Source organism: Struthio camelus, chromosome 12, assembly GCF_040807025.1.
Source record: "Struthio camelus isolate bStrCam1 chromosome 12, bStrCam1.hap1, whole genome shotgun sequence".
In the NCBI taxonomy this organism is placed as follows: domain Eukaryota; kingdom Metazoa; phylum Chordata; class Aves; order Struthioniformes; family Struthionidae; genus Struthio; species Struthio camelus.
Genome location: NC_090953.1, coordinates 2,196,499 through 2,218,698, shown reverse-complemented (window position 1 = coordinate 2,218,698; position 22,200 = coordinate 2,196,499). Strand labels below are relative to the sequence as shown.

General features: G+C 52.6%; 2 protein-coding genes across 2 annotated transcripts in view; one reads left to right on the top strand and one right to left on the bottom strand.

The window, feature by feature from the left end:
* The first annotated feature begins 2,080 nt into the window (after positions 1-2,080).
* Positions 2,081-9,154, top strand: FEM1B (fem-1 homolog B). Its single transcript, XM_068958506.1, has 2 exons — positions 2,081-2,926; positions 6,054-9,154. Exons 1-2 carry the CDS (start codon positions 2,679-2,681, stop codon positions 7,687-7,689), a joined length of 1,884 nt encoding a protein of 627 aa, XP_068814607.1. The 5' UTR covers positions 2,081-2,678; the 3' UTR covers positions 7,690-9,154.
* A 5,633-nt stretch (positions 9,155-14,787) lies between these two features.
* Positions 14,788-22,200, bottom strand: part of ITGA11 (integrin subunit alpha 11) — a 61,398-nt gene continuing 53,985 nt past the window's right edge. The window contains exons 24-30 of the mRNA XM_068958505.1: positions 20,906-20,996; positions 20,653-20,766; positions 19,259-19,345; positions 18,223-18,333; positions 17,615-17,710; positions 16,916-17,029; positions 14,788-15,704 (exon numbers count right to left, since the gene is read on the bottom strand). Of these exons, the coding sequence (XP_068814606.1) occupies positions 15,633-15,704; positions 16,916-17,029; positions 17,615-17,710; positions 18,223-18,333; positions 19,259-19,345; positions 20,653-20,766; positions 20,906-20,996 (685 nt within the window). The 3' untranslated portion in view covers positions 14,788-15,632. The remainder of the gene's footprint in view (positions 15,705-16,915; positions 17,030-17,614; positions 17,711-18,222; positions 18,334-19,258; positions 19,346-20,652; positions 20,767-20,905; positions 20,997-22,200) is intronic.

Sequence of the window (22,200 nt, the reverse complement as noted above, 5' to 3'; positions counted from 1 at the left end):
GTAGCTCTGCTGTCTTTATGTGAGTCCTCAGCTTCTGGCCAACAGATTCAAAGGTGAAAAAAGGCCGACAGACAACGATGGGGAAAATACACATTGTCTCACGCGTTCGCTGTAGCATTTTAAGCACCAGGTTTAATTGCAATAAGGTATTAGAGCCTCATGTGGCTCTGCTACAGAGCTGGCTCGTTGCCATGAGCAAATCAGTAAATGTGGCGGGCCTCGTTTCCATTACTGCTGCAAAGAGAAACTTGTGTTTTGCACCTGAACGGTGTAAAACAGAAGGACCGTTCAGTCCTCTTAGCTCAAAGCTCTAAACATAGAAAGGACAAAACCTAGCATGGGAGGAATTTTGCATCTCTTCGTGCTGAGTTTGTTCTGATAGACCCGTTTGGCATTTTTTCCGTTTAGCTGCCAAGTCCAGCCAAGGCCGGTTGCCTGCCCTCGCCGGAGGCAGTTCAGGGGAAGGGACTTCATTCCAGCAAGGCGGGAGCTGTTGGTGCTGCTCCCGGCTGTGCTTGGCTCACTGTTACGCTATGTTTGTCCCAGATCGAATCCTATCAGGTCAGGATAAAACAGCGCTCACTTTTCACTAGTAGTAAAAGTGTGAGGCAGTGAAGAATTTGCACCCCGGGGCTTGTATTTGAGGGTCTAAAAGGGGAGCTGCGTCTGCTTTTGAAGCAAGGAGAGCTCCTCAAATGAACGTAGAGTCTTAAGACATGCTGCTCGTTAGGGGAAATGGATATGTAATGGCCTAAACTTCCCTGAGACTTCCCTCCAGCTTCTGACCCTACTCCCAAGTAGTTTAATGAAACAGACTTTGGCTTTTGAGGGCTGAGCACGAGGGAAATCAATGACTTGCACAGAGCAAAGCCCTCTCAGGGTCAGCTTCTAACAGATATTAGCAATAATTGCACTAATAAGTTAGTATTTCTGTTTCCTTGGCTGTGTCAGTCTACAGCTGAGACGGTGACTGTGGATGATAATAATTCAGAGCTGTGTAATAGCTTTCACACTGGTGGTGGGCCGTGGTGGGGACTGCCATGAGCTCTGTATGAGGAGTTTCCCACCGACTTTCCCATGGGGGCCCTGAGAAGCTGCGGCCCGGAGACCTCAATTTCTGTGCTCAGAGTGATGCTCTTCAGGAGGGACACTGGCCGCATTAGTGTTTCTTCAAAAGGAATCTCGCCGCACCTTTTCAGCCAGTAGGTTGGAGAACAGGAGCAGCGCTTGGAGACCTGCAGCTTTTGTTGGGAAAAAATTATTTCCATGAAAAACAAAGGAAATCCTTGAAGTAACGGAGACAGGTTCCACTTAGCGTGAACCCCGCGTTGTTGCACTGTAGCGTACGCGTTCCTGTGACTGTCAAAAGTTGATCCGTGTCGACCGAACAACTCCGAGCTGACCGTGTCCTGACTCGCACTGCTCCCGTCTCCTCCGGCCTCATTTTGGCAATCGCCTCCAGCACAGCCGGGCCTCATAATGCATGGCCCCGCTTGTACGAAGCTTTCCACAAAGAGCCGTGGCTCTAGTTGCATGATTTTAAATTAACTATTAATACGGCCGATGGCGTATCCCCTTTAAAACAAGGGCACGGAGCAGGCAGCGGCGCAGTTAAGTGCATCGCTTAAGTACAACGCCATGTATTCGTATCGTGTGCCGAGTCGCTGTGCGGCGCAGCGCCTAAGGGCTCCCGGAAAAAAAAAAAAAAAAAAAGGGATGCTCTGTACAAAAAGGGGCGAGAAGGGGTGAAATCCGGCTCGCGGTTTAAGCTGAGAGGAGCCTAACGAAGCTGCCGGGCGTAAGGCGAGAGGAATCGCTCCCGGGGGGCTTCTGTCCCGGCGGCCAGGGACGAGCCCCCGCCACCGCCGGTGCCCGGCGCGCGTCTGGGAGCTGAGGGCCGCCTGCCAGAGGGCGGCAGGGAAGCGAGGCCTCGCCCCGGGGAAGGGCGGGCGGCCGGGGGCGGCCGCGGCCTGGCGCCGCCCGCCCGCCCCGGAACGCCTCTGCGCCGCCGCTGTTTCCCGGGGGCGGCGGGCGCGGCGCTTCCGGGTTCGCTTCCGGCGGCGGCGGCGGGCGGGAGGGAGGAGCGGACCCGGGACGTCAGTCTGCGCCGCGCGTCCCTTCCGGCGCCCCGTAGCGGCGACCCCCCCCCTCCCTCGTCCGCCGCCCCGACCGGAGCGCGGCCCTCCGCCGGGGGAGGCGGGGGGAGGTGCCAGGCGCGTTCCGCGTTATTCGCCCTCGGCAGGTCCTTGCGGGCCCCCGTACGGGGCGGGGGGGAGGTGTGCGCGGGGCGGGGCGGGGCGGCGGCCGCCCCGGGGTCGCGGGTTCGCGTCCCCCCTCCGGCACCGGGCCCGGGGGAGCTGCGCGGCGGCGGCGGCGGCGGCACCCCGGGGGATGGGCCGGGGGACCGGGGCGGGCGAGCGCAGCTGGGCCTCGAGAGGCAGGTGAGGCGGCGGTGGGCGCTGGGGCTCCCTCGCCTCGATACCGGCCCGGAGGGGCTGGCCGGGCCCGGGGGGCTGCTCGCCCCGAGGGGGCCGCATGTGCCCCCCGCCGGGCACCGAGGCAGGACGGAGGAGGAAGAGGAGGAGAGAGAGGCCGCCCCGGCCGTGGCCCCGGCGGCGGCGGCGGCGGCAGGTAGGCCCGGGCGACGAGCCCGGAGCCGGGAGGAGGAGGAGGCCGCCATGGAGGGCCTGGCGGGTTACGTGTACAAGGCGGCGAGCGAGGGGCGCGTGCTGACCCTGGCCGCCCTGCTCCTCAACCGCTCCGAGAGCGACATCAAGTACCTGCTGGGCTACGTCAGCCAGCACGGCGGCCAGCGCTCCACGCCGCTCATCATCGCCGCCCGCAACGGCCACACCAAGGTGGTCCGCCTGCTCCTGGAGCACTACCGCGTGCAGACCCAGCAGACCGGCACCGTCCGCTTTGACGGGTACGTAGAGCGCGCCGCCTTCGCCTTGCCCTGTTTCCTTCCGGGCCGAGCCCGCTGCTGCGAAGGACCCGGTTCAACCCGGCCTCCGGTGCGCGCGTGTCCTTCCTGCGACTTGCTGAAGCTAATCGCGCTCTTTTTATTGCTCGGCCAGCGGCCGAGAAAGCCACGAGCGGCTGTGCTGGCGCTGGAGCACCTCACAGACCGCCTCCGCCGGCGTTCGTGTAGCGGCCGTAGGAGCTGTAGATGCCTTTGTTGTTCCGAAATTCCCCCAGCGGAAGTTACAGAAGGGATAACGGCCTAGCCACGGGCTGGAGAGTCCCCCGTCGTGGTGGGCAGGTGGCCTTTTCTTTCTCCGAGCTGCACCGAAACGCAGCACTCTGTGACATCACCTGGCGTCGTGGGTCACAGGAGGCTCGGGGTTGTCCCCCGGCGGCAGGGCGAGCGCAGGCTGAGTGCTGTCTGCGCAGCAGGAGCCCGGCCTCTGCCTGCTCGTACCGTGCCTTTTCCCACGTCCAGTTTGGACAAATGTGCAGGTTGCCCAGGAGTCCTCCCTGCCTTCACCGCTGAAGGCCGACGCGCGCGATGGCCCGGAGCGATATGTGATGTTTTAAGACAGGAGGTGGAGAAAAGTGTACCGTCTGTCCGATGCAGCAGGGGGAGGTAGGAGGAAGGGAACGCGTTGCCTTGAACTGGGATGGGGCCAGGACAGTGGTGTTGGTGCTCCTGTTCTTGGAAGAGGCTGGTTTCTGATCTCATGGAGCTGACTGAAGACAGGTTGTCCGGACGTATGGCACCCCGGGATGTTTGTTGTGGTGGTAGGCCAGCACGCTTAGGAAAAGGAAGAAGACGTTTTCATTGCTGGTAGCAGCTAGCTCTGGTAGCCGACGTCTGTATGTAGGCACTGTGTTGTCAAATCATGTTTGTAAATGGGTTTGTTCTGCGAAATGTGGCCAGGTCATTGCAGAAAGCCTGTTTCTAAACAAATTTTAAGTTCCTGACAATGCTGATGTGCATGTTTTGGTTCAGCAAACTTTATGTACTGAAGCGTTACTAGATTTTGAAGCAATGCTATCTGTACTCGGGTTACAACTGTAGACTCCTGTATTTACACGTTCCTGAACTTGTTTTCATTAGCGTCATTCTCCCTCTTGCTTTTAAAATCTCCCACAGTGCTCAGCAAGTACTTGCTCATCTGTGATTCTTGAAAGTGAGGCTGACTAATCATGAAGCTACGTTTGTTTTACGAACAGCTTCAGGTTTTGCGCGTTGCTAACTGTATGCTGCAGGTATAGAGAGGAGAGCTCGTTTCAGGTACTGAAAGAGGACTCCTAATGGGTCTCCGCTGATAACTTTGATCTGGCTCCTGCTCGATGGGCTGCAGTTAGGTCTGCGTAGCTCCACCTAACTAAGGAAAGCCTAATTTGATTCTCATATGCGGAGTGGAGGGGGAAAGGCTGACTTGCTCCTGTGATTTTTCTTTTTTCCCCCTCTTCTCCTTTCACAAACCAAAATTGGGAATGCCTAGGGTGAGGGGGTCTGGCCTGATTTTAGATAGAGGAAGGGCCTCTGCTGGCAGGAACATAGAAAGGGCCCCGCTTTGCTGCTGAATTTTCTCTTTGCTAATGCTGAACGTTGATGGGCTGGTGTCTCTGCTTGCCAGAGCCTCTGCCTGATAGAGATTAAAGGAAGTGTTGTTCGAGACACAATGGGCGCAATGTGCCATCACCTCTTCTCCGGCCTCAGTAGGAGGGGCAGCCTGGTGAGGAGAGAGGGGGCACGTGTCCCCACGTCATACTTGCCATTATTTTCATTCTTCTTGTCATAAGATGACACAGAAGATCCACTTGTTTGGACTTGTGAATATATACACCTGTAGCACACCTATAAATTACTTTGTTAACAAATCTCAGGTCCGGACTCTGAAATCTCTGCTCCTGTGTTAATATAAAAGTGCTTTAGTGTGGTTATTTGCAAAATAAAGAACTTCTTACTGTGAGTAAAGGTAGCCACATCTGTTCTGTAGACACTTCTGCATTCCACGTGGCCTCTGAGGCGTTGTCTAGAGGTGCTGGAGTTACAAATAGCCACACAACTATTCCTACTAAGCTACAACAGAGTCTTGTTAAGTGGTAAAAAGCATCGTTAAAACTAAGTTGGTGCGTTACAATGTTTTAACTTTGGCAAACGTGACTGTGTGGGCACGTGGAAATAAGATATTTGTCCTTCCTCTGTGGTTTGGGATGTGCTTTGAGTGTATATTAACTGCGGTGTGAACGCCTCCTGTTTCTACGTTTAAGTGCTGCTTCAAAGACCTGGCAGAATGGAAAGACCATCAGCCTTTATCTTTGTAGTTACATGACATGCTGAATTTGGGAACGCAAACAGCTTAAGAAACTGTGATTCCTTTGCTAAAGCTAACTGTCCCCTCATTTATGAGTGCCAGTAAGCTGTCTACCGGGCCATAATGTAAAACAGATCTCTGAAGCAAAACTGCTTAGAATAACCTCTGCTTATTTATTTATTTATTTATTTTTTAAACAGATTGCTGCTCTGGCTTACAGTGTGGTCTCGCAGACGTTGGCAGAACGGAGAGGGTGGCAAATGGCAGCACGGGGGCAGAGAACAAGCGCTAGGATATGAACTTCTTGGGCCAGCTTTGCTGCCAAAGCCAGTGTGTTGTATAGCTACGCCTCTATTCACATCTGCGTTCTGTCCTCTTTTTGTCAGTACGTGGACTTTAAGTTTTCCCTCTGGTGTGTCCGTTTCTCACATGCGGGATCAAATTGACAGTAATTCTTGTAACCGTTCTTCCTGAGGCCTGGGCAGGCTGGGGGCTGGAGCTTGAGGTGGGGTCTTTGAAGCAGCCCAGGAGGTGCAAGTGGAAAATGTGGCTAAACCCCGTGGCTGCTTTGAAGTCTCAGCTTCCAACGTTTCCTCCTTCAGGAAGTCCATGTACTTGATAAGCCTCGTTCTTTTACCTTGGCCATTCCAGTAAATTCCTTCAAGCATAAAAACAGGATGGCTATAGAAAATCCTTAATGGCTAGGTATGTGCTTCTTTGCATACTGTTCAGCTCTCTTTAAAAGAGCAGCAGTTTAACTGCTTGTTTCTGTCTTTACATTTTTAGCTTTGTCATTGATGGAGCCACTGCTCTCTGGTGTGCAGCAGGAGCTGGACACTTTGAAGTTGTCAAATTGCTTGTTAGTCATGGAGCCAATGTGAATCACACTACAGTGACCAATTCGACTCCCCTGCGGGCTGCGTGTTTTGATGGCAGACTGGACATTGTTAAATACCTGGTAGAAAACAATGCCAACATCAGCATTGCCAACAAGTATGACAACACTTGCCTTATGATTGCGGCTTACAAGGGCCACACGGACGTGGTGAGATATCTCCTCGAGCAGCACGCTGATCCCAATGCCAAAGCCCATTGTGGTGCGACAGCGTTACACTTTGCAGCTGAAGCTGGCCATCTGGAAATAGCGAGGGAGCTGGTCAAGTGGAAGGCCGCGATGATGGTGAACGGCCATGGGATGACTCCCCTGAAAGTAGCTGCCGAGAGCTGCAAGGCGGATGTCGTGGAGCTGCTGCTTGCTCACGCTGATTGCGATCGAAGAAGCAGGATTGAAGCTTTGGAACTTCTGGGTGCCTCGTTTGCAAACGACAGAGAAAATTATGATATAATGAAGACTTATCACTATTTATATTTAGCAATGCTGGAGAGGTACAGAGACAGTGAGAATATAATTGAAAAGGAAGTTCTTCCACAGATTGAAGCTTATGGAAACAGAACTGAATGCAGAACTCCTCAGGAATTAGAGTCTATTAGGCAGGACAGAGATGCCCTTCACATGGAAGGCCTCATTGTGCGTGAAAGAATTCTGGGCTCGGACAATATTGATGTGTCTCACCCCATTATTTACCGCGGGGCTGTTTATGCAGATAACATGGAGTTTGAACAGTGTATCAAGTTATGGCTCCATGCATTGCATTTAAGGCAAAAAGGCAATAGGAATACTCACAAGGATCTCCTGAGGTTTGCTCAAGTGTTTTCTCAGATGATACACTTAAACGAGCCTGTTAAAGCCAAGGACATCGAGAGTGTCCTGAGGTGCAGCGTCTTGGAAATAGAACAAGGAATGTCCAGGATCAAAACCACCCAAGACACTGACATCCACACAGCCATGGACAACTATGAATGCAATATTTTCACCTTCCTGTACTTAGTCTGCATCTCTACCAAGACCCAGTGCAGTGAAGAGGATCAGTCGCGAATCAACAAACAAATTTATAACCTGATTCATCTCGATCCCAGGACTCGGGATGGCTCTAGTTTGCTGCATCATGCTGTCAATTCCAGTACGCCGGTGGACGACTTCCACACGAATGATGTCTGCAGCTTCCCCAACGCGCTCGTCACAAAACTCTTGCTAGACTGTGGGGCGGACGTGAATGCGGTGGACAACGAAGGAAATAGCCCGCTCCACATCATTGTCCAATACCACAGGCCCATCAGTGACTTCTTGACGTTGCATTCCATCATCATCAGCCTGGTGGAGGCTGGGGCGCATACAGACATGACAAATAAGCAGAAGAAAACCCCTCTGGATAAAAGTACAACAGGGGTGTCTGAAATACTCCTTAAAACTCAAATGAAGCTGAGTCTCAAGTGCCTGGCTGCCCGAGCAGTACGGATCTATAACATCAGCTACCAAAACCAGATCCCCAGAACTCTGGAAGAATTTGTGAAGTTTCACTAGGCTACGTAAACTCTTTCGTGGTGGTGCTATTCCGTGAGGACATCAACTGCAGACAACAGAATACATATATATACACAGAGATTTGTTTTTCTCCATTCTTTGTTTGTTTGATTCCTTTACGTTCAGTCTTCAGCCTAAGTTCTTATGCAGATTTGGGGGGGGGGGAGGGGGAGAGGCCATATAATTTTCCTGTAATCAAATCTGATGTTTGAGATTTTGGTCTTTTTTTTTTTTTTAATTAAAATTTTGCTTTGTTATCTCTTGTTTTATAAACAAAATGAAAGGAATACAAATGTAATAAGTGCAAAATATTTTGTTTCAAATACACATTTCCACCTATGATTTGCAGTCGAGTACTTTAAGTAGTTATTTACAAAGGCAGCTCTGAAAGCCCCTGTCCCCATGCTACCAGTACAGTAGTTTTGCAAGTTGTAAATCTTCCTGGAGTGAGGTGAGAAAAAACAATTGGAAGTTATGTGGTAGCTGGCTACAAGTGAAGTCTCAACGTACAGAGCAGCCCGTTGCTCTCATACCTCACCATCTTTTTTATGCCTTTCAGTTAATGCTGAAGATAGTGGTAACATTTTAAATTTTTATTTTTTTTAATTAAAATTTGAACAGCAGTTATCAGCAGCTACAGAAGTATGGAATGCTCTGTTAGGAAATACAGGTTTCAATTCAACTATGGGTATGTTCATCTAAGAACAGTTGAATTATCAAGTTCTTCATTTACAACACTACAGTGAGTATTGAATGACTTCTGAGGAAGGAACTTGCACATTGATCTAAATGAACCTGGATCATGGTTTCTCTTTATGTAGCTAAGTTGCTCATATATAAAGATCATGCATGGACACCTAGAAAGCTTGTAGGGTATTTGTGTTTGTGTGTGTCCCAACATTTCAAAAATGCTTTTAACTTGTTTTTGTTATTTTAATGATGAACATGCACCTTTTGGACTCAAAGTATGTAGAAGTGCACTCTCGAATTCCAAATGCTGTATCTTCCTAATGGAGTAGTCTGTCGCCAAAGAGAGTCTTCCTTTGGAGCGTGGTACTGCTCGAAGCTGGTTTTCCCAATAAGCGTGGAGTCTGTGCCTCCCTGAATTGGACTTGAGAATTTTCCCATGATTTTTACTCCTTTCATTATGAAAACCTCTATTAAAACTGATTTTTAAAAAATTGTCCTATCACAAGATCTTCTATGATAAGCAACTGATTGTATAATAAAACTGTTGCTTGAGAAAGTACTTCTCCTTGGTAGAAGTTGCAGGTACTCCAACAGTAAAATGTCACTTGTTTTGACAGGCTACTGAAAACTGTTTATTTTAAATGCAGCTTTTTAACTGTCAGATGATGAAAGAATGTTCTGTAGGTTTTTTTAAACAATCTGAGTAGAACTTTAAGGCAAGATTTGGGCACACGTTTCTATTTGTATTACAAATAAATAAACATTGAATGTGGAATTAGTTTCTAACTCTAGTTTTTGTCTAGTGCCAAGCAGATTAGTGCTGCTTAGATTGTACGGTACTGTAAGCGTTGGCTAGTGTGTCTCCTTAAAGGGAAAAGCTTTAGAAAGACTGTGTCTTCTGAAGTGCAGACTTTATACTCTGCTAGAATGAAAACTAGCTCCTGAAATGGAAATTATGTCTGTTATTTATATCTCAGGTAGGTTGGACTACAGCATAAATTAAAAAAAGAAAAAAGACTCTGAACGCCGGGGAAAATGGCAAAGCCAAATTCAGCCGCCTGGGGCCTTAATGCAACAAGTGGACGTTATTACACAGTTAGGAAGGTTTTAGTGTTCCTGTAAACTGCTGTCCTCAATGTCTTCCGCCTGCGCTCTGAAACGTATCAATTCGAAGCCCTAAGGAAAGCTGGAGCGCTGTGTTTTTCTGGGACTGCACCATGGCGATTTTTAGCCTGACTGCTGGAAACCCAAAAAAGGGTTAACTCACTGTGGCTCATCTCATGAACTGGTAAATGCTTTGGGATTGTGTCCATTGCAGCGCAAGCTTTGGACCTGTAACTCGAAGAACTTGAGACCACCCACCAGATGGATTTTCCTTAGTCAAGTTGCTGGTAGTAGCTCACTTCGGTTAAAAGTAACCAAGACGTGAATCGATGTGTACGTGTTAGAGGGGGAAAAAGTCTTCTGGTGTGCTGTGCCACGGGCATCAAACAGAGCTCCAGTACCTGCTGATCCTTTTTACACGTGCACGTCTATAATTCGTCATGTGCATATAGTTAAAAATGAGAATCAGTGGTCCATGAATCTGTTTGACTTGGGAGAATGGGTGAAAAGAGGGGAGAGGGCTACGCACTCATTAGTGACTAATACCATTTGTTATATAGTTAGTAGTAGATAACAGAAAGGATTCGCCATTGCTCCAATGGAAGTAATTACCAATTGCTGGATGGTTGATTGAGACAGTATTTCCTCGCACTGTTTTTCTCAGGATCTGTTTCTGACATACAGAATAATCTGAGTGTTGTGTTCTTGTGAAATACCTGCATAAAGCCGTTCTTGGAACAAGCATGCATGTTTGAAATATCTGTCGATAATAATAAGGTAAAGGAAGCTCCTCCTCCCAAAATTCTGCTTTTTAATAAGAAAAAATTGTTACACCACGCAATCTTCTGGGAAAGCTGCTGCTTCCTCGCTGGCTGTAGCTCCGTGCACTGATCCGCTCCCACCTTTGGCACCATTGCAGCATATTTTCTGAGGTTCCTCTTGGATCATGCTGTTGCTGGGCTGATTTCAGTATGTGAAGACCTGAGGAGAGAATATGCTGTTACCCAAAAGCAGCAGTGAAACCTCGCGGCAGTAGTTTGCAAAGCACAATTGTGTAAAGAGGGGGGGGAGCGTGCCTAGCTGTGCTGGAGAGGTTGCTCTCGCCGTGGTGGGCGCTGTGCTTTGTCCTGGGCCCAGAGGCGGGTGCGTTTCTGCACCTGCAAACTGGGATGCGCGTGGTGCCCCTGCCGTTCTGCTACCTTTCGTACGGCAGTAAAAGCACGTGGCCAACGGGTTGGAAAAATCACTGCGGCTGGCCCGTTTCGCCAACTGCCCTGCTCTGTTCCTGCAGAAACGCCCGTCACGGTTCTCAGCATCCTTCCCGCGCAAGCCTTGATGGCTGCAAGCGGCCGCTTGTTCTCTTCCTGGAGGGTTATTTAAAGCTCTCGACCAAAAAAAAAAAAAAAAAAAAAAAAATCTGCGCAAAGCCCATGGGTGCTCCTTTGGCTGGGAAGGGGAGCGGGGTGACGCCCCCCGCTGCGTGCGCGTGGGTGCCTGGAGGTGGTGGGCTGCCAGCTAGAGCTGTGACCCCACCAGGGTCCAGCAGCAGGCGAGCCGGGGGCCGGGGGGGGGGGGGAGCCCCCGACGCGCAGGGCAGGGAGCCGGCGTTCCCCCGCCGCGCACGCGTCTCCGCGAGGCGGCTAAACTCAAGCCGCGGCCCTTTGCTGCTGCCTGGGGCCGAAGGCTCTGGTCCTGGCATCGTGCGGCTGCTTGGAAATCACAGGTTTTAACTTATTTATTCCATAGGCTTCTGCACCTGCTGCATGGAGGAAAATACTGCTCAGCTATACTTTAGCAGCCCAGACATCAGCGAGCAGCGGAAAGCACGTCACTGAATTAAAAAAAAAATTTTTCCTGAAAAACCGCTCTCACATTTTTTTTCAAATGGATGGACCCAAATTTTTGGGTTTGGCGTGCCGCTTGCCCGCTACTACTTTTAAGAGTTGCTTTGTAATCAGGCCATTTGTGGGGCTCGGGAACCCCAAGGATGTTGCTCTGTTGGGTTTATTTCACTCTTGTGGTCATACTGATGCCTTACAAACAGTGCATTTTTATTCCTTGTTTGATCCATTGAGTCCTGTTCTGTTGGTGGTACATAGGCCTTTTCCAAAGCTAAATGTGCGCAGTGCCGCCTGTCTCAAATACCTACAGGAAAAAAGTCCTGGGAGTACTTTTAATAAAAAGCGATATTTTATGGCTACATAATCTAAAATTTGCATCCAAATTTCCGGATTGTTTTTTTCTGAGAGTTCACCAATGTGATTCTTTTAGGTTCAGTGCATCTCGGCTCTGGCCTCGGCTGCGCTCGCGGGCAGCGCGCCAGTGCTGCCCAAAACAGCTCCTGCTTAGCCTATGTCAACCTGCAAAATTAAACTTTTATTTGAAGAAAAAAGAGACCAGTTTCTTTTTATCTGGGTCAATATTAAGGTGAGCCCTTAATATACACTTGATTTATAAGTGGTTTTTTTTTTTTTTTTTTTAAATGAGTTTTTTTTGGCTGCTCCAGTGCAAGCACCTGCCAAATGGGGACTTGGGCGCCTGGCCCAAGCTGCCGTCCTGTTGTCACTTAAATTGATTAAATAAAAAAAAAAAAAACTTGTTGGCATAAATAAACACACAATGGTTTTACCCGAGGTCTCAGTTCTGTAGTTATTTAAAAAAAAAAAAAAAAAAAAACCCTCTTTCTTTGCATTTTGTTTGGGCTTGAATTGAAGGTGGAGACCCGTCGCCCCTTGGCAGCCGCGTTTCGGGAAGGCGCAGCGCCGCGTGTCGCGCGCCAGCCATGGCTCCCGCATTTGCTTCCCGGGGCGAACGGGGTCCTTTGCAGCTCATAGACACTCTGCGTTTTGTGGCGGTTACAGAAAAAAAAAAAAAAAGGGAATTTTTTTTTTTTTTAATAGAAGAACCAAACCCAATTTGATAAGCACTTCTGACCCGTACTGACAGCTTTATAGCTAAACGTCTGGTTAAAGTTATTCTCCCTGCAGCTGTAGGAGAAACCTGTCGGAGAGCAGCAGCGCTTCCCGCTGCTCCGCTGCGGCAGCTCGGGCGTTGTGCAAAGCAAGCCGGCAGGGACACGTCCCTGTTTGGAGACCCCCGGGGTGACTAGGGGCTCTTAAATGTCTTGCTTTTTTTTTTGGTTAAAGATGTGCTTCTCTGCATTAAACCCATCCCCGGGCATGGCAATGGCGCTTGTTTTTTTTTTGGTACCCAGGCAGGAGCCGTCTCCATGGCTTGGCGTCCTCCTGCTTCGTGCTGAGCGTGTTTGGCCTGACGTCTAACAGCGATGCAGCTTCCCTTCCCAGGCCGGCTGGGGCTGTCCCAGCGCGGGCTCAGGGAGCCCCAGCCCTGCTGCACGAGCCCAGCGGGCGCCCAGCCGCTGCGCCCGCCCGAGCAGGGGTGCGGCAGCTCCTCCGGCCTGCAGTAAGCGATCGTGTTTGCGCTAGGGAGATGCAACTCAATTACCATCTCGCAAATTAAACAGGCAGCACCCCGGCCTCATCCCACGGTTGTTTCTTCCTGTTCCTTAGCCATCTCGGCCCGGCGAGGCTCCTGACGCGGGGGGCACCGTTTGCTGGCGACAGCTTTTGCTGACCTCCGGCGCCGCTGGTTCTGGGCCTACGATGCAGCGTTTCCAAAGCACCGTGGTGTGAGCCGGCTTTAACGATAAACCACGAATAACTAACTGACAGTTGAGCCCGTGTATGCAATGCTGAAAAATTGCATTTCCCAGTATTTCAGTGTTTACAAAGGTAGAGGCAAATATTTAACCGTGTTTACGGCCCCGGTATACAAGTGTATTGCTTGCAGAGCTTACAGCAGCTGCAGCGCTGGCGAAGCCCTTGGCCCGGCTGGAAGCAGCCCGCGGCCCTTGCAGAGCCTTTCCCGGGACGCAAAACACGAGGCTGAGCCGTGCGAGAGCTGGGACTGGTCGCAAACCACCCTTTCCTTGCAGCGCGAAGGAAATTAGCTAATCTGAGCTAGCTACAAAGCGCCAAGCTGGCCAGCAGCTAACCCACTGGCATTGCTATTTGCGGGAGCCCTTTGCAGGCAGCCGAAAAGCCGGCGGCCGGGGACGGCCCCGCTGCAAGATCAGGCCCGAACGATTTCTGACCTCCAGGTAGCTGTTATTTTTTTCCAGAGGGTATTGCAATTAAAGTATGGGGAGGGAGGAACAGTGTAGCAGAGCGAGAGCTGTTAGCCTAAAAGAGAAACAAATGTCTTCCTTTCATGGCACCAATATCCCAGACCCTTTCAGGCTTGAACCCTTGCAAAGCGGTTGTTACTTTTTTTTTGGACGAAATGCTGGGAAGAGACCTTCCGTACTCTTCAGGTATCCTGCCTCTGTGCTCTCAGTGGCATTATGAAAATTGGTTGTTCATGAAGAAGGAGAAAAAAAAAAAAAAACGGGTCTGCAAAGTTCAAGGTCTTTGGTGCGCTAGCTGGGCCGCGGGCGCGTTTGCCGTTCCCCATGCCGTAACGACTCCAAGGGAGCACATCCAGCCCAAACCACCCCAAAACGGTGTTGCGAAACCCCTCCCAGGACCTCAACGCCGGGATTTTTGGCTCTCCAGGCTAGCCCAAGACCCCAGCCGGGATCCGAAGTCAGCTAGAAAGCGACATCAACACTTTCTATTCCAGCTGAGGATGTCAGCAATGAAAACTGGATTCCCCCCCCGCTCAGCTCCCGATTTATTTAGTTGCCAACGTGAGCGAAGGCAAAGCTCAGCGGGGCTGAGCCTGGGCCACGTCCTCCTCGGCTCGCGGCACCAGCCCCTCGTCGCCCGCCTGACAGTGTCCCTTTAAAAGAAGGCTGCTCTGCAGTCATTCTGCAAAAGGCTGTACAGCAAAATAAATACGTGGGGAGCCAGGTTTAAATCCAGTCCTCTTCCGCTCTCTCTGAAAGGGATGCGAACAATTCACCCACTGATAAACCGGTCACTGGGGGAAGTGGGTTAACACAGAACGGTATTGGAAACTATGAATTTTTAAAATACTGTATTTTTAATCCTTAAAAAATACTGAGACAGTATTTAACAAACTTCATTACACATCAGGTGGACATATGCTTTGTTTTCATCCATAAAATTAATATTAGCATAAATAATTCTATTATGCAAAAAGAAAGATTTTTGTCAAACAGCACTGACCATCCGGTTTTGCATTACACCAAGTATATACAATTATAATACACGTTTGGATTCTTGCTGGACACATGCTCTTTGAAACTGCTCAGTTTGTAGAAAACACTTCAAACTGGTTTTTGATTTTTTTTTTTTTACATTTTTTGCTTTTTTTTTGTTTAAACAGGTAAATATGTTTAGAATAAGTATATACAGCTGGACACTGGAGATTTGCCTTAAGGTGCTTTAATTTGCTATTATTTGTATTCAGTGCATTAAAAAGAAGGCAAATTAAAATCTCCGTTCAATTGCTCCGTTTAGGCTGAGGCAAGCCGACTTGTGACCTGCAGCTTCGCAGCGAGCCGTCGCCCACCAGGCGCTGCAGCCTCGCAGCCCGCGGTGCAGCCCTGTGCAAACTGCTCGATCTGCGCTTGGCCAGACAATTTGGGGGGACAATTTTTGGTCTCTTTCCTTCGGCTGAGAAATTGCATTCCCTGGGGCATGCCCCGGGCGGGTGACGAGGCCGCGGGCCGGGTTCCCGCGGCGCCCGCAGCCCCCGCGGGCAGCAAAGCCCTGGGGTCTGAGACAGCTCAGCCGCGGAAATCAGCAACCCGCGTTTTCTGAGGTCCCCCCCGCTCTCGCCGCAGGGCTCGGGTAATTTGCTCGCCCTGGTCCTTCGGCCGCGCGCCCGCCGCGCCGGCTCTCCCACGGCGTCCGCACGCTCAGGACGCACCGCTGGCCCATCCCAGGCCGACAGAGCTGTTTTAAAACCAGTTTGAAGTACCTTTGCTGCGTGTGCTCCCGTGGCATAGGGCCACCAATGGTTTGGGTTTTTTTGGATTTTTTGGATTTTTTTTGGAACTGCTTAGGCAATTTCACGCAAAGGGGTGTTTTCTCATCTCGATGCAAACAGAGTTCAGCACACAAATCCCTCGGCATCAAGACGAACATATACTCCGTAATCAGTAAATTACTAGGAAGGTGGTGATAGATAGACGAGCTCTAGTGGCCCTCGCTGGGGAAGCCTCATTCTAACACTTTGGCACTCTGTTCCTGCTCCGTATCTCTCTTGCGACTGCCACTTTTAAAAAATCCAAGCTGTAGGAATTAAAGAGAAGACAAAAGAAAACCCCACCATTACTTCAGCTGATTACTTTGAAGTGCGTTTCTTTTAAAGGGATACTGCCAGGCAGTTTAGGCCCTAAATATTAATAAAATGAAAATCAAAAGAGGTCAGAGAAGCCAATTTCGAAAGAAATGTGTTTTTGATGTTAAAACGTTCAGCGCGCGTTACTGAGGTGGGTTTACGTTTAATACTTCCTTGCGATATTGCAGAGTCCTAAGAAGGCCGGCAAACCACCGCGGGAAGGTGTCTAGAAGCAGAAGCTTTCTGACTTTTTCTTTTTTGCAATCAGCTCAGACTCCTCCACCCCAGATGCACGAACAGATCGGAGCATTGCTGCCTTTACAGAGCAGCCCCGATCCCGGCCCTCCCCAGCCCTGCAGCAGGATGGCCCAGCGTCGTGGAGCCGGTGCAGAGCCCCCCCAGGGCACCCTGCAGCCCTCGGTTGCAGCAGGAGCCACGGGAGCCTCCCTGCAGCCTGCTGGGTCCCCAGAGCGAGTGCGTGGGGCTGGTCGCTCCCCCGTGGCTTTTGCCCCCCACCCCGGTGCGGGGAGCTCAGCGCACACTCAATGCAGCGGGCGTGCAAAAGGATTTCCTTGGCTCAGCCCCCCGGTGCCCAGGGGCCGTGCCGAAAGCTGACCGTGCGCAAGCCTACGGCGCAGAAGCGGGACCCCTGCCCCACTGCCAGCACAGCCAGCTCTAACCCCACCGGGTTAATAAACATCAAACGGCAACCCTGGCAGCCTGGCGTCCTCGCAGCAGCCTTCTCCGCCCTGTGCTGCCCTGCCGGCGTTCGCAAGAGCGGCCGGCCGGGTCTCAGCCCGTGGGAAATACCCGCGATCTCCTCGTCGAGGGCCTGGGAGGCTGAAGGGTTTGGGCGTCACTCCCCCACCTTCCCTTGAACTGTGGGGACCAGACCCAACCGTGACTGTTTTCCAGGCACTGGTGGCACTTGGACGTGTGGCCTCTTCCCCGGGATGCCCACGGACGCTGGTTGGGGCTCCATGGCAGGTGGCGAAGCTGGGGCTGGAGCACCAAAAGCCGCGTTTGCTCCCCAGCAGGGCCAGGGCCCGTGGGTGACAGGCTGAGGGACTCAGCGGGGCTGCTGGTACAGAGCAGGGGGTGGCCCAGGCCCCTGAACGCACAAATGGGAAAAGAAGTGCCCATCTTAAAAGAGCCTCCTCACCTTCCAGAGCGCGAGGACGAGGAGGGCGAGGAGCAGGAGGCCTCCTAACGTGCTCCCAAGGATGATCCAGATGGGGATCTGCGACTCCTCTGGCTTGGAGATTTCAAACGTTATCTGCAAGGCAAAGAGCGTAAAAAACATACTGTCCCCGGGGGCGAGAGCCAGGCTGCCGGGAACGGACAGGGCGTGGGGACGCTGCGGGCAGCAGGGATGATGCGACGGTGGGGATGCTGGGGACACGGGGGAGGCTGCCCACCCCGTGCATCAGGGATCGCTTGGGTTTCCACAGCTAAACCAGGGTGCTGCCAGGGCCCTGACTGGCTTGGGCTGCCCTGGCTTGGCCAAAGCTGCGCTGAGCTGCTCCGGGCTCTGCAGAGCCGGCTCACGGGCACCCAGCGCCTGGCGCAGGGAGGGTCACTCCTGCCGGCTGCTCTGGCACTTCCCTGCTGGCTTTACTGATGGAGGGCAGTCTCTGAGCATGGAAAATGGGTAATTCCTCTGCTTTCGAGCTATTTGGGGACCACTGCCGGGTCAGACGGGGCCAGCCTGGCTGCCTCGACCTGTCTAAACCGCTGCCGGGCTCCTTCGGTAGCTGCAGCGCGCACGGACAGGGCTAGGGCACCCGAGCATCCGTATCTGTCGTCTGCCGCGTTGTCGCTGGCGTTTCTCAGCCCTCGGGCCGGCCCCACGGCGGCTCACCTGGCGGCTGGGGTCCTCCTCGCGGAAGACGAAGGGGCTCCGGAAGCGTCGCTGGAGAGCGGCGTTCGTGGTGAGCTTCAGTGACTTGAACTTCAGCTGCGCAAAGAGAGAAGGGGCACCCGGGGCCGTGCCTGAGCACCGGCAGAGGAGCCAGCACCCCAGGCGGGCACCCGGGCGGCACCCGGCAGAGCCCCCGCCTGCACCCAGCCCGTCTCTGCTCCCGCACGGGTTTGCGGCTTCCGCTCTTCGGCCGCGCTCGGGACTGGCACTGAGGTTTCTGCCTGCAAGGCCCCGTTCGTGGCGGGAGGATGATGGAGCGAGCGTGTGTTAGTGAGTGTGGCTAAATCTCTCCCGAGAGGGCTGCGTGACTGCTCTGCATTAAATTCCCCCGATGCTGCGTGAGGTTTTGGATGCAGACAGGGCAGGGGGATACTGGCTCGTGCAGATGGAATAAACAGGATGTGAAAATGCAAATCGAGCCACGCACGCCGGGGCTTCCTGGGAGGGAAGGCAGTTGTAGGAGGGAAAAACAATGCATTTGCATTGTGCAAGTTTTCCTTTGGGGTATTTCTCCTCAAAGGCCACGAGTCTGCTTTTGTGGGACTTACTGCTTTCAGTGACTTCATCCACAGATTGCCACGTAAGTGAAAGTTCATCTCCTCGTTAGGTGCAAGTTTCACATTACAGTCGATAGAAATGACGTCAGAGTTACTGTGGTTCTGCAAAAGAAGAAGTTTACGTTCTGGTAACGTCACTGTCGAACGTGGCTGGGCTCAGCTCCTCCTCTACCCGTGCAGGATTAAACATATCCTGCACTGCCCTCACTACACAGCCAGGAAAAGAAAAGACCCTGCCGGCTGGCTCTGCTTTTCCTCTCGTTGCACACCCTGAGAAAAGGGGGAGAGGAAAATCTTGTGAGCGAAAGGGAGGATCAGACATCAAGCCTTAGAGATTGGACTTCAACCAAAATCCCAGGCGTGAGCAGCCTCCGAGTTTGTGTGGGAGGAGAGCCAGGGGTGAAGCTGCAGCTGGGCTTCGAGCTCCTCGATTTTTCCTGCCTTGACATTTGCTCCCTCGCTTTGCGTGGGCAGAACCGGCCCCTTGCAGCGGCAGGAGCCGCACGGCCCAGCACCAGGCACCGGCATCCCAAACCGGCCCTCTTGGCGACGGCTGACGCCTTGTTAGAGGCCAGAGAAGCCGATGGAGGCAGCGCCGGGCCGTGGGGCACCCAGCGGCACCACTCTACCACCCCTCCTGCCTGGCCTGCTCCTGCTCTCTTTGGAGGCCACGGGGAGTTGAGTTTGCCAGGCTCCCGCGGGGCCAGGGCAAGTCTGGGCTGCCGCTTCCCGTCGTGCCCTGCAGCCCGGCCAGCTGTGCACCGGCCAGCTGTGCAGCCCTCCCGGCCAGCTGTGCGCCCAGAGACACGGGAAGAGCCTGCCAGCGGGGCAGTGCCCGCTGCCGCTCACTCTGCAGCTCGTGCTGCCCGGGAGGGTCCCAGAGGGGCCGGGAGCTTGCGTGCCGATGGGGCATCCGCCTCCCTTCGGCTTTGTCTCACTTCTGGCCGACGGTCCAGCCGCCATGGGAGATGCGGCTCAGTCCCGGCGAGGGGCCGGGCCCGCGATGCAGCGTGTGCGCGCAGCATACCAGGTGGGGGGTCCGGAAGAGGTCCTCCTCCGTGGGTGTGCTTCGGTAGTCAGTGGTGTTTCCCCAGACGTTGCAGGTTGCGTTCTCCTTTGGAGGGGGAAAGCAGGAGGGCTCAGAGAGCGGCTTTGCAGAAGGGGCCGTGCACATACCCCGTGCGCCAGGAGGGCAGCCACAGCCTGTGCCACTTGTGTGCCTCTGATACCCTCTCCAGGAAGCCCCTGCCCTCCGTGGGGCGATGGAGAGCAGGGAAGCCTGGCACCTCCAGTACCTACAGGACTTTGCCAACAGCTCGGGGCAGCACCGACCCAGCACAAGCAGGGGCAGCTCCCACCTCGGCGGCACGGAGCCAGAGAAAGTCTCACTGCTAAACCCCGGCTCTGCAGCAAGGACGCTTGGGCGAGCATCAGAAACAGCATGCAACGGGCAGTGCAGGGCTCTCCTAACTAGCCTTTTAAAATTAAAATAGTGCTGTCTTTGGAGGAACGACGTTAGCCTGGCTCCTCACCCAGCTCTGCTGGAACAGGGCAGAGTTATCTGCGTGGGACTGCTCGGTTCCTGATGGTCTGAACTCACGCTCCCCGGTGCGTCACAGATCGTGGGCTATTTTTGTTCTCCACCAAGTAAACGCTGCCCGAAAGGAGGAGTCCAGCATCCTTGTGCAGAAAAGTTAATTCCCGTCTTTTGTGCCTTTTCCCCAACAAAAACAGGTCCAGCAGACAGCCTTCCCCAGGACATTGACTGTGTGCCCTGGGGTGTTTCAGGTGACACAGGGAGTTTGCCAGAGCTGGGAATACAAAAAACCCTGACTGAGGCCAAAAATAGCCCTTGACACACTGTCTGTTATGGAAGGCTGTGTTTTATTAGACGGTACGTGAAGTATGCATGGCTGCAGAAGCAATGTGAGTCACAGGATACCTAGCTGCTTGCTCCAAGCTCTCTTGCCACTTTATGGTCACTCAAGCCTCCAGCTCGTTCCAGAAAGTTAATTCTTTCAAGACCCTCAAGAATTCATTAAATACCAGAGGGAAGTTTAGCGCTGAGAACTATTTGGCCTAATCCCTTTGGCTGTAACCATTTTCCATGTTTCCAGCCAAGCAAACACCAAAGGGAGAAGCCCCAGGACAGCAGCAAGAGCCAAGGCTTTAATAAGGGCATCCGCCCAGGTGCGAGCACAGGATGGGAACTTGCCCACGGAAGGGAGCTACCTGCTGCGGGACGCCACCGCCGACCCGCCTCCCGCGGCGCTCGGCCGCGTTGAGGAAGCTGCAGCGGCAGCTTTGTCCCCACCTCACTGCTGGCCCTGCGGCCCGCACCCTGCCTAGGAGGGGACGATACGGGCTCCCAGCACCAGCGACTCACCCGGCGTTACTGGGGCAGGACCCCCCGCCTCCTACCTGGTCCGTAGTGAAATCAGTCAGCAGCAGAAGGCGATTCCCTCCTCTGGTGGCCACTGGGATGGTGAATTTGATGGTCACCTCCTCCACGGGGAAAAAGCCCAGGTTCTGCAGCTGCAACGGCGGAGGGGGATTTTAACACCGTCGGGATCAGCCCCCAGCGCGAGGCCACGGCTCCCGGGGCACCTCGTGAGGGTCGCACGGCTCCTTGCAGGAGAGGGCTTCTGGTGACCGACCTAAACCACCTCCTTACCTTAAACATGCAATGAAACGGGGGACCGATGCTGTCGTATCTCTCCAGGGAGCTGTTCGACTTGATTTCATAGTAGTCCAGGCTGGATGCCCTGTCGTGAAAAAGTAGATCAAGTTGCACCAGACTCAGAGGGAACAGGAAACAGCCTTGCACCCTGCACCTCCGCAAAGAGCGGCGACCCCACGCTGGGCCACCGAGGCTCCCAGCACCCTGAGGATGCCCCGCTGCCCGGCTGGCGATGCCCCAGCGCCCGGCGCGAGGCCACGCTAGCTCCTCTTGCAGGCGTCTTTTCCAAAAAGAGGGCTTCTTGCCTGGCCTCTTCTCGAGTGGAAACCGTTCCCTGTCTGTACCTTACGAAAATTAAAAAAAAAAAGGGGGGGAAGGATTTTCACGCTATTCTGCCTCTGCAGTATTTTCCCCTTCATTATATAATTTTTCTCACGTCTTTAACATAACAGAGACATCCAAGGCCTTGATCAGCGGTTTTAACGTCACATATAAATCTAAGCAAGTAAATCAAATTTATATTTCGCAGCTGGAGAGGAGGGGAAGGAGCCAGGAGCATCTGATCTGTGAACTGCCCCGGGCCGCCCACGCCAAGGTGGCGTGCCCCGCCAGACAGCAGCGCCGCGGGAAAGCACCAGCACCGCTCCGCGCGCGCTGCTGCCAGCACGTGGGGCAGCGGCCAGAAAACCCAAACGCCCTTCAAAATGACTCCTTTCTTTTTCTCCTAAGGTACCCAAACGTGCGTTTTCTGTTGTTACCTTTTTTCCAAGCTCTTCCTCCTCCTAGAAGGGCGATTCTGACGTTTGTTAAAATTGAGAATCCTCCCCCCTCCATACATTACAAGTAATAAAGTGGCTTTATTTTCTGTGCCCCACTGCCTCAAATACAAAAAAAATGACTGAAGGCCTCTAAAATCTGGTAAGAATTACAGTGGGTGGTGCCAGGGAATGTGCTTCTTGGGTCTGCATTTTTTCTTATAATTGAGTTAATAAACTATCATCTGTGCCTTTGCTGCCTCCTCTCCTTGGACAGAGGATGCACTCCACTTAAGGAAAGCATTTTAGTTAATGTCGATGCCCAAAACCCTTCCATGCATGACCTTCAGCTACACTTCTGGTGAGGTGATTTTAAACAGTATGGCTACCAGCCCAGACACAGCGCTTTCCAGTCGCAGCACTGGCTAGTAACACATGTTATGAACATTATCATCTACAATAAGTATTTTTTTCCCCTTAAAAATAAAATAGCACTTGCACAGATTTATTGACACTTGCATACATTTGTGCATT